An 11365-nucleotide genomic window follows, 5' to 3' on the forward strand; every position below is an offset into this window, starting at 1 on the left:
GGTCCCTGCCGGGGACGATGACGCTGGACAGCGGTGGCTCTGCCGTCGAGCTAGGAAGGCCGTCGGTGGCCGAGGCCGATCAAGGGAGAGCGAGGCTGCCGCCGCCGGGTCGGGTCGGGTTAGGCCGGTGCTTGCTGGGGCGGGTGAGACTATTGGCCTGGCCTTGACCGCGAGCAGTGCCGGCTAGGGAGTCGAGAAAGGAGCGGTGGTGGTGGTGGTGGTGGTGGTGGTGGTGGTGGTGGTGACAACGGCGGCGGCGAAGCAGAGCGGAGCAGGCAGGGTGGCCAGGGCCAAGAGAGAGACAAAAAGCAAGCAGGGAAGGGAGGGTGCAAAGCATCGCCCGCTGACAAGCGCACGCCCCCTCTCCTCTCTCTCCCCGGCCTGACTGACGCTGCTGCTTGCCGGCGTCATTCAAGATTCGGCCGCCGACCCTGGCTGGCCTGGCTTGGCCCTCTTGCTTTCTTCGTGCGGCCAACACCCGCCTCGCGTGGCTCGTTCAGGCCGGTGAGGCCCTCGGTCACCACGGCCGCACCCGTCGTGGCCCCTATGCTCGTCTGTGGGTGCTGCTCGTTGGGGCCAGTCTCCGGCACCTCGTACGTGGTCCACCCGAGCCGGCTGGTCCCGACAGACGATTAATCTGCACCCTGCCTGGTCCTCGGCTGCTCGCCGGACCCAAAAGCCTAGCTCGTTATTGGCAGGCAGGCCGGCCGGCCCTGACTGACGGGGCTTGGCGGCACGGCACCATCCCGGCCCTTGGCCGCTGCTTCCGAGATCCGAAATTGAAGCCCGCCTACGGCCTCGTCGGCCTCGACCCCGCGGCTTGGAGCTTGCTGGAGCTTCTCCTGTAGCAGCAGCCACAGCAGATAGACAGAGGTGCACAGACGATGGCGAGACGCTCTGGCCAGACGGCGATGAGTACCCGTCCCAATCTCGAATCCTCTTGATGCTGGACGGACCGAGGCAGGCATAGCAGAGGCGTCGTCGGGCGCATGTCGACCGGCCGTCGGTCCGTCGCGACCCAAGCTCTGAGCCAAGGCCCTGCAGCAGGTGCCATCTCTTCTCGAGTCTGTTGACGAGAGCTGGAGACGACACCAGGGGACACGACCAAGCCAAGCCTGGACGAGCACCGGCCCGTCTCTCTCCGTCGCGCCCCCTTTGACGGTACAGCCAAAGAGGGGAGAAGCGACGTCGCTCGGCCAGATGCCGGCCTGCCTCGTCTTTTGTCGTGCCTGCCCCAGAAGCTTCCTATCGACGGACAAAAGGCCTGGCCAGGCAGGCATCTCGATCTAACTAGGTTGCAGCCAGCCAAGCTAGAGCCTCTCTCTCTCTCTCTCTCTCTAACTTTGCTTCTCTACTCTATCCCCTGCCTGCTTTCTGGTTTCGCCCCTTTCGCTGGCGCTATCCTGGCCGTGACAGAGTAGGGCCGTAACGCCAGCCAGCCAGCCGGTGCGGCCGGGGGGCGGCTTACGCTGCTCGCGTCGCTGCTGCTGCGAAACGAGGCCCTGCTGTGGCCTGCCCAAAAGGCGGGGCGCCGCCTAGGCTAATTTCTTTTGCATGGCCGGCGCCGGCCCACCAGCAGGCTGTCGTGGCCTCGCCTGGCCTGGCCTGGCCTGGCCGCCAGGGCTCAGTCCGGGTCGGCTGCATTTCACACTGCTCCGCACTCTCGAGGCGACTCTTTCTCCTCTTGACTCCATGCATCATCCTCCCTCCTTCTCATCCTCTCTTGGCCTCTCGGTTCTGCATCCTGGCCTAGCCTGCCTCTCGATCCATCGCCACCTCTGACTCTGCTCTGCCAGGCGCATGGCCCATCAACGTCCGGCTCGCCATCTGCATTCCCAGCTCAGCCATCGCTCAGCACCCTCACATCACCATCCTTTGCCAGCCATCGACCTGTCAGCGCCGTCCAGCAGCCATCTGCCCCTCATTCTCCCGAGCCACCACGACCCCAACAGTAGCCAGCATCCACTCCACCCCACACCCCCTCGCACTGCACCCGCCCCTCTTCAGACTTCCGGCCCGCACTCGGCCTCCTCAAGTCCTACCTGCCACTCCAGCCAATCGACCGGCTACCCGGATTGCATCTATCCAGACAGGGTGTCTTCGCCCAGCTTCATCTTCGAACTCCGTGTAGGCTCGTCGAATTCAAGCATCCAGCCCACCGCCATCCGCTCCTGCGTCAGCGCCTGCCCTTGCACAGACGCCTAGGCTCGGCCGTGCCCCGAGCGCAACGGCGAGAGGGCCGAGCAAATCCCCAGAGCTCGGCCTCGCCACACAACACCTGCCACGTAGATGGACGCCCAGCCAAAGAGCTCGGATGCCGGCGACGGGACAGCGGCAAAAAAGCGAAGGGTGGGTAGTCCGGGATCCGCTCCGCTGCCTGCGCTTGCTACCCCGTCGCGCCTCGCCTCGTCGCGCCTCGCCGCGTCTCGCACCACCTTCCTCGACTGACACCCGCACTTCCACCCTATCCTTCCCGTACGCTCGCTGTCGCCCTGGCCAGATATGGGCCGCTTGCGAGCTCTGCCGCAAGCGAAAGTCTCGCTGCGATGGCCAGAACCCCTGCAAGAGCTGCCTCAACACGGTCAAGGCCACCCTGCCCTCGTCGAGCTTGCCCGACGCCAGCTCCATCGGCAAGGGCGACGTACCGACCACCTCCTCCGACTATGCTGCCTGGATCGCAAAGGCCAAGGAGATCTGCATCTTTGACTGGAACCGCAAGCCGCGCGGGCCCAAGGCCAGAAAGCGGCCCGGCTCGAGCCAGAGCACCGATGCCGCCGGCCTCGGCGCACCGCGAACCGAGGCCAGCGCCGGTGCCGCCTATGTCCAGTCGCAGCAGCTTCAGCTACACCGCGCCATGTCGGACTCGGACAGCTCCCTCAGCCGCGCAGGCCTCTCGCCCCACGATGGCTCGGCTTCCTTTTCGCCCCTCACCCCGACCGTGTCCGACTCGGCGACGTCGATATCGAGCCACGGCCCGGCCCACATGCTGGCACGTGGATCGGCCGACGCAGAGAGGCTGATGGCGGGATCCTCGATGCTCCACCGCCTCTCGGGCTCGCCCGTGGGCCACATCGGCAGCGCGGGCGGCGGGGCCGAGCTCGACCGCACTCAGCCCTTTGACCCGGCCAAGCAGCGGACCCAGAGCCCGGCGGTCGGGTATCCGCTGGGCTTCACATCGTCGCCCGCTGGGCAGTCGGCTGCGGGTGGCGCTCCAACGTTCGTCCAGGACAGCAATGTGCCCTGGCAAGCCGGCGGACAGGGCCAGCCGATGAACATGGCGCAGCAGCAACCTGCCGTCGCCCCATACCCTTGCCCGGGCGAGGGCTTCGACGGAGCCGGGTCTAGCTTCTTTCGCCACCGGCGCAACAGCAACGCCAGCTTCAGGTCGTCGGCCCAGTTCAGCGGCGCCTCGAGCGGTGCCCGCAGCCGGACGGCCCTGTCGCCCGAACGGTCCAACGACTCGACGGCGCCACGCCGCCCAGCCCTGGGGCCCGACGGCTCCCCCGTTTCCGATGCGGCCATCACCCACTTTGCGCAGGCCACTGCCCTCTCGCCGCCGTCGGACGCCATCGGGCCGTGCGACCGGTACATGGACCAGACCAACCTCATCGACCGCCTCCGCCCCTACTGCACCGACCAGGACCGCCCGCTGGTGGCCATCGCCATTGCTCACTTTGCCGAGTTCGACTCTCATGAGAAGCTCGCGCCCGCCCGCTACCTCTTCGGCCAGCAGTCGGGCGGGCCGCAGCCCGAGCCGCCGGCGTACCTGCTGCTGGCGTTGCTGGCGCTGCTCAGCCATCGCGCGCTGCTGCTGCCCGACGACCTCAACATCGAGGACCTCGATCTGCGCGCCGGGCCCGCCACGCTGCGCTGCGCCGCGCAGAACGGCCGGCTCGAGGGCGAGGATCGACAAGAGATGCTGCAGTTTGCGCGGCGCTGCTGGTCGTTGGCGTGCGACGTCATGCTGCAAAAGATCAGGGCGGGCGAGGTCGACCCGCGGCTGGTGCAGTGCGGCCTGTTCCTCGACCTCGGCGCCGTCGAGGACGGCATCAGCACCAAGAAGATGGCCAAGATGAAGTACTGGCTCTTCCGCGTCCTCTTTTGCTGGCGCCTGCACCAGATCGACCTGACGCCCGAGTCGCCCGACTACGACGTGCCCTGGGAGCCCGTGACAGTGCTGCGCCGCGCCATCGAGTACGCCGGCGACGTGGGCGACACCGACGACGACCTGCCGCTGCCGCGCATCGTCGACGCGCGCGGCTTCGTGACGGACCCCATCGAGCGCGAGGCGCTGCGGCGCACCGTCATCTTCATGACGTGCTCGGCCTACTGGATCCAGACCTCGGACATGCAGCTGCCGCGCTTCGACCTGTTTTCGATGGCCGTCGAGAGCGTCCACCGCGACGACTACATCCACGAGCTGAGCAACTGGACGCCCAAGCCGCGCACCCGCACCAACGAGTACATGCAGCAGACGCGCTACCTCGTCTTCCGGCTCTACGCCCGCGTCGTCCGCCTGCTTCACACGCCGCTGCTCGACATCTGCACCGGGCGCTCGCCCGAGCCGGACCTGCAGCGCGCGCTCAACGAGATGGAGACCGAGTCCGACTGGCTCCGCAGCAGAATCGGCGAGGTGACGTTCGAGGGCCCCGAGCAGCCGATCAAGATGGCGGCGCTAGTGCAGTCGCGCTTGTGCGAGGTGATGCTCTACCGCCTTCACCTGGCCATCCAGGCGTTCTACTTTCTCTTCCCCGCCGAGACCGACGCGCGGCCCGACCCGTCGCTGAAGCTGGCCACCACCATGGTGCCGAAGGAGCGCGAGCACTTGTCAGGCTTTGAGCGGATCGCGGGCGAAGCTGCAGGCTCGGCGCAGCAGTCGAGCGGCGTCCGGCACAGCTCGAGTCCTGCATCCGCGGATCTCGTCAATGGGGACCGTTCCCAGCCCCAGGCACGGATGCCGCCCCAGCCGCAGCCGCAGCCTCAGCCTGCCGCACCGCCATCCGACGGCGGTTCACCGGGCCTGGCGTTGCTGCCCAAGCCTACGTGCACGCGCAGCCCGGTGCGAGCGTGCTTTGCGTCGATCCTCGAGATGGGCATGGTGGCGCGCCGATCGCTCGAGATGCACCGGGCCAGGGAGGCCGCGCTGGCGCCGCTCGAGGACCGAACGGTAGCGGCGGCGCTGTCATGCGCTCCCGGCGCCGGGGACAAGGTGGGCACGGGCGCCGGGAGGACCATGGATGGCATCCTGCGCTCGGTTCGGTGGCCGCGGCACTGGCGTACGATTGCGCAGCACGCGTTTGCCATGGCCGCCGAGACGCACGTGGCCGGGTCGTCTTGGGGTTCGACGTTTGCGCAGAACAACCCGGACTGGGTGGAGCCGCCGTCGTTTGGGTTCCTGCCGGCCTCGGAGGACAAGGAGACGCTCGAGGCGGCCATGTGGTCGGCGGGCCACACGATTGTGGAGCTGCTCGAGGCCATGGGCACGACGGGCAGCCAGCACGCCGCCAACACGGCCAAGCTGACGCGCCAGTACGGGCAGGAGAGGTACGAGTGGGCCATGCGCCATTCGCAGGGTGGTGGTGGCGGCGGCGGCGGCAATGCCTCGGGCTCGCAGAGGTAACCCCGAGGCGCCGTCGCTCGTCCACTCTCTCTCTCTCGAGATCGTCCTCCGGCTCTCCATCGCCTCCTACCTTCACCCTCTCCCTTTCTCTCCTCTCTCGTCGTCTTTTTGCGTCTCTCTCCTGCGGCTCTTGTGATGGTCCTCGCTCGCTCGCTCGCACGATCCTCACCGCTATTCTCCGTCACCGCCAATCCCTGTACTTTTAAGCAGTCCCACCGGGCAGCAGTCCTGCCCAACCGATCGCATGCAAGCAAGGGTGGGACTGCTGCTTCTGCCAATGTCGATGTCACGGTCATTATCATCTGCTGCTATGTCGCTCTGCTGCTCTTGCTCGGCGGTCGGATGAGCTGCGAATGCTGCGCTGCAGGCGTCGCATCGCACGGGAGGAAACGAGTCGGCAGGGCCTGCTCGTCGTACGGGGGTCGACCCCGGCTGACTGCCCAGTCGGTGGAGGCCTCGTCTCTGCCTCGTCTTCTAGGCTGTCTACACGATCGATGGTCCGTTTGCCGTGCAGCAGGCCCAAAGCCAGCAGGCAGGTAGGCAGGCAGGCAGGCAGCAGGGCCGCCCAGGCAGCCGTACGTACGTGTCTGCGTGCAGAGTCGAGCGGGCGCGGCGCGCACAGGGTCGTGCTGGGCCATCCAGCGTGCAGTGCCTGCTTGCCTTTTTCGAGGGTCGAGGCCAGGCGCGGGTCGAAGTTGCTCGGTTGGACGGGCGCGTGCGGCTGGCCGTCGTGGCCTAGCCTCTACCTGTTGCCCCCCCCCCTCGCGCCCCTGTCCGCCGGCCCTCGACCTGTCGCTGTCGCTGTCGTGGACGTTGTCGGCTGCGCCCAACGACGCCCCACCTCGATTCCAATTTTTCGCCAACTTCGCCCGCCCCTCGCGACACCCGCCCCACCTCAGCATCGGCCATCCTCCCTTCCCTCATCCACCCATCGCATCCATCGCATCCACCGCATCCATCCATCCGGCCATCCCTCCAGCCATCCAGCGCCCGATCGCGAGGAGCGCAGGTACCGTCCACCCCGCCTGCCCTTCACCACCCCTTCGTCTTGCGATCCACCATACACTCTCGCTCATTGCTCCGCTGCCGCCTGGTTCTCGCTGCACTCGCGACACCGGCTCCTATCCGCCGCCTTCTGCTCCCCGACACTCCTCTGCGGCCCCTCTGGAGAACGAGTGGACTCCTGCCGAATCCCTCCTCGTCACGACCAACCGCTCCAGCATTTTCACTGCATTGCCTCGATCCAACCGCAGCTCCACCTCGAGCCAAGCCGATAGCATCTCTCGCCCGCCCCGCGCCGTCTTTGTTCCACCAGCCTCGCCTCGCCCGGGCCAGCGACGTCGGTCTTCCTTTGCACGCACTAGACAGCATCTCGGCATTCTAGCATCCTCGCATCGACCATCCGGATCAGCATTGCCGACATTCGCCGCCGCTGGATGTAGCATCGACTCGCCATCCCGCTCGGCCCGTCAAGAAAGCCGACTCGCACCGCCATCGCCGCCCTTGCTCGCACCTCGCCGGACGCGGCCTGGTAGCTTGCAGCTTGCCCCACTCGCGACGCAGCTCGTCACCTCGCATCTAGCCGCGCTGGCATCGCCGCAATGTTCGCCACGCCTACGCGCCAGACCAGGTCGTCCAGCCGACTCAGCGCGGGCCGCGCCGAGAGTGCCAATCCACAAGGTCAGTACAGCCTTTCGTCCCTTGCGCGCGCCGCAGCATCCCGATGGCTCCAGCGACGACGAGCTGCCGCTTCTTTGCATCGTACTCGAGCGACGGGAAGCTGCCACTTCTTCCCGTCGCCGTCGAGCTCCGCGCCAAGGCGGCGCAACCCGGGTCCATGAGCTCGGCCCTCCCATCATCCGGCCGAATCTTGCTCGCCTGCACCGCTCCTCGAGCTTGCTGGCCTCTGCTGTCTTCGCCCATAGCCGGCAACTGATCTTCTTTGCGTTCATTTCCTAACCTCACTCCCCCCACTCGCTCGGCGCAAACCTTCCCGCGTCTCGCCAACCGCCCACCTCGCCTTCCGCACGCAGCAGACCGCAGCACCCCTCAAAGAGACCGTGCCGCCAATCGCTACCTCCGCTCGCCCTCCCAGGTCCTCCGCATGTCGCCGCCCGGCACCAATAGCCGCTCAGTCCTCGACGGCAAGAGGCCGCCCGTCCGCATCAAGGAGGAGACCGAAGAAGAGGAACACTCGAGCCTGCGCGACGACGCGCCCGACGCCACTTCATCCACCACCAGCTTCAACCGCAGCAGAAACAACCGCCTCACGCTCCAGCCCTCGAGCTTCTTTGTCCGCGAGCGCTCCAACGGCAACCTGCCGCAGCAGAACTCGTTCAGCTCTGCCGGCAACACGCTCGGCGGTCCGACCAACCAGCTCCTACGCGGTGCACAGAAGCCCAGCTACGACCCCTACTCGCCCTCGCACTCGCGCACCTCGGTCGGCATGCACTCGATCCTCTCGAGCGAGCCGGACGACTCGCGCAGCCTTGCGTACGACTACCAGGCAGAGGAGCGCCTAGCCGCCGAGCTCGAGGCCGAAGAGATGGAGAGGAGCGCAGCAGGCCCCAGCCGTCGCAACGGTCGAGAGCACAGCGACGACGACGACGACGACAGTGACGACGGTAGCGATGCTACGTCTGCGGGCGAGGGTGAGGGGCGAGCAGGGCCATCGTCGGCGGCCGATCGCGCCAACCGGCGGAGACGGCCAAGGACGTCCAAGGACAACCTCCCCTACCGTCCCGACTCGAACGACGAGGACCGCGATACGGACGGCTCGGACGGCGGCCGAAAGCACAGCCACCGGCGCCGCTCCCGCAACGACTGGCCAAAGATGCGCGAGGGCCGCGACGACAACAAGATCTGGTGCGGGCAGAAGAAGAAGCGGCGCTCGCCCCGCAAGAAGGACGAGAACGGCAACGACCTGCCGGACGACTCCTTTGCCGGTACCACGCACGGCTCTTTCCTCGATGATACCCCACCGACGACGACAGCGGCCGACGCGACACAGCTGCTATCCAAGGCGGTCGATCCTACGGCGCAGAAGACTGGCACCGGAGCGGGACAGGAAGAGGACATCGGTAGCTCCGTTCCTTCTGCCGTCCGCACCTTCGTCTTCGGACTCGCCTCCCTCATCTTCTCAGCGCCACTGATGGTTGCGAACCAGGCTTTGCATCGGCTTCAAGCGCTCGGCATCGCACGGGCGCTGACGTGGATCGTCGTCCCCCTCATAGGCCTGGTGCTTCTGCGCGCCGCTACCGCCCCGAGCAACTGGGGCAGCGAGAACCCCATCATCGTCGACGACGTCCCGAGGTCCTCGGGCTTTGACCTTTTCGGCCTCTTGTCCTCGCGAACGTCATCCCGCGTGCTGACGCCGCCCGACGAGCCCCCGACGAGCTTCTCGGACCTGACGGACCGGCTCACGAACCTCGAGGGCGCCTTCCAGAATGAGCACGAGCGCGTCGAGCAGCGCTTCCGCGCCCACGACAAGCGTATTTCCCGCCTCGAAGATGCGTCGGACGCGGCGGCGCAGCAGATCGAGCGGCTCAGCGCCCAGCACGAGGGGGCCAGTGCTAAGCTTGACCGTCTCGAGAGCGCGCTGGCCGCGCGGGACGCCAAGCTCGGCGAAGAGCTCCGCCTGCTCAAGGGTCAGCACGACAAGCTCGAGCAGCGAACGACCAAGGACTCGAAGGCGAATCGGGCGGAGCGAAGCCGCCTGCAGAGCCAGATGGCCAAGGTCGAGGCGGAGCTGCAAAGGACGCGCAGCCTGGTCGAAGGGCTCGGCGAGGCGCAGAGGAAGGGCGAGCTGGCCCTCGCCGAGTTCCGCGAGCTAGTCAAGCCGCTGCAGCAGCTGCTGCCGGCGCAGATGCCCGTCCGCTCCGACCCAAAGACGGGCAGGATCCACATCGAGCCGTCGTTCTGGAAGGAGCTCAAAAAGGTGTTTGCCACCATCGACGGCGACTCCAAGTTTCTCTCGGTGCCCGAGACGGCGTGGGAGGGTTTCCTGCGCGCCAACCAGGCGGCCATCACCGAGCTCGTCGCCGAGCAGGTCGACCAGCGCACCGCCAAGGTGCTCGATCGCGACACATTCGTGCGCCTGCTCAACAACGAGGCGGAGCGGATCAAGGTCGAGATCTCGGAGCAGCTCAGCAGCGCCAGCCCGCGCCCCGACCGCGATGCGCTGGTCGCCATGATCGCGCCGGAGCTCGACGTGCGCCTCGAGCGCGCCAAAGACGAGCTGTCGGATCGCTTCAACGACAACGTCGAGGCGCTGCAGAACGAGATCCTCGCCAAGGTGCGCAAGCAGAACCAGATGTATGAGGAGGCGGGCTCGTGGAGGCCCAAGGGAGCCAAGCTGCCCGGCTCCGGCACCGGCAGCAGCAGCAGCAGCAACAACGGGGCCAGTGGCGACGATCTGAGCCGCATCGCGTTTGGTCCGGGAGCCCTGCCCCTGTCGAAGGTGGACCTCAAGCTCAAGGACGGTACCGACCTCAAGGGATCCGTCCTGGCCCTCATCGACGCCGCGCTCGAGCACTACTCGGCCGACCGGATCGGGCTGCGCGACTACGCACTCTATTCGGCCGGCGGCCGCATCGTGCCCGAGTGGACCACCGAGACCTACGCCTACGACCCGTCGTCTTCGTGGGGCGCCCGGTGGATGCCCTCGTTTGGCAGCCGCACCAAGGGTTCCCGCCCGGCGGCTTCGTCGTCTGCCAAGCCCGGCGCTCCGCAGAGGGCGATCCGTGGACGGCCGCCGCTCGTGGCCCTGCACCCAGACACGTCGCCGGGCATGTGCTGGTCGTTTGCCGGCCCGACGGGCAGCCTGGGCGTCTACCTCTCCAAGCCGACGCACGTCACGGCCGTCAGCATCGAGCACACGCCACGCGTCCTGTCGCTCGACGAGGGTTCCAGCGCCCCGCGCGAATTTGCCGTTTGGGGCATCGTCAGCGGCGAGGCCGACAGGCGCAAGCTCGCCGCACACCGCGCCGCCATGGCCCGGCGCGCCTACTCGTCGTCGTCGTCGTCATCGTCGTCATCGTCGCAGAGCGAGGCCACCGGCAGCGGGGACGGGGACGACGGCGGATCGATCGATGCGGCACCGCCGCCGCCGTCGGACGCCCACGTGCTGCTCGCCACGGCCACCTACCAGCTGCACCAGGGCGCGCGGACCGTGCAGACCTTTAGCGTGCCCGCCGACGTCGTCGCGCTCGGCATCAAGGTACCCTCGGTGCAGTTCCAGTTCCTCAGCAACCACGGCCACCCCGCCTTCACCTGCGTCTACCGCGTCAGGGTGCACGGCGACACCTAGCCGGGCCGAGCCAGGCCGTCGGCATCGGCATCGGCATCGGCATCGGCATCCGACGTTCGAGGCGGCGGACCCGTGGCCTTCCGCGCCGCTCCTCGGCGACCCTCTTGTCGCCGCCTGTCTCCACTGCTCCGCGCACACGCCGTCGCTCCTTGCTTCTCTTTCCCTCGCCGCCGACAGAGGGATGGACTGCGATCTCGCTGCTGTCCCATCTCTCGCTCCGCTGCTCGCTCGATCGCTCGTGTATCATTAATTGTCGTCTGCGCGCAACCCAGCCCTGTTTTCACGCCTGCCCCGCCCGGCTCTCGCGACGCACCTTGAACCGCTTGTCCTGCTTTGGCCTGCGCGGGTTCTGGGATGGCAGGAATCCTGCTTTTGCTAGCAAAGGGGCAGTGCAGGCCCATCCCACTGCCCTGATCATGATCAGGCAGGCTCAGGAA

At 67.3% G+C, this 11365-nt stretch overlaps 2 protein-coding genes across 2 annotated transcripts; both read left to right on the forward strand.

Moving 5' to 3' along the window:
* Window positions 1-2289: 2289 nt before the first annotated feature.
* On the forward strand, window positions 2290-5620 carry PFL1_01132 (uncharacterized protein; the record flags this gene model as incomplete). Its single annotated transcript, XM_007878632.1, has 2 exons — window positions 2290-2349; window positions 2501-5620. The coding sequence occupies 2 exons, from the start codon at window positions 2290-2292 to the stop codon at window positions 5618-5620; spliced, it is 3180 nt and encodes a 1059-aa protein (XP_007876823.1).
* Window positions 5621-7221: 1601 nt separating this feature from the next.
* On the forward strand, window positions 7222-10928 carry PFL1_01133 (uncharacterized protein; the record flags this gene model as incomplete). The annotated part of the gene is made up of 2 exons (XM_007878633.1): window positions 7222-7300; window positions 7657-10928. The coding sequence occupies 2 exons, from the start codon at window positions 7222-7224 to the stop codon at window positions 10926-10928; spliced, it is 3351 nt and encodes a 1116-aa protein (XP_007876824.1).
* Between the last annotated feature and the right edge of the window lie 437 nt (window positions 10929-11365).

The sequence above is a fragment of the Pseudozyma flocculosa genome, assembly GCF_000417875.1.
Source record: "Pseudozyma flocculosa PF-1 unplaced genomic scaffold scaffold00002, whole genome shotgun sequence".
Taxonomy (NCBI): Eukaryota; Fungi; Basidiomycota; class Ustilaginomycetes; order Ustilaginales; family Ustilaginaceae; genus Pseudozyma; species Pseudozyma flocculosa.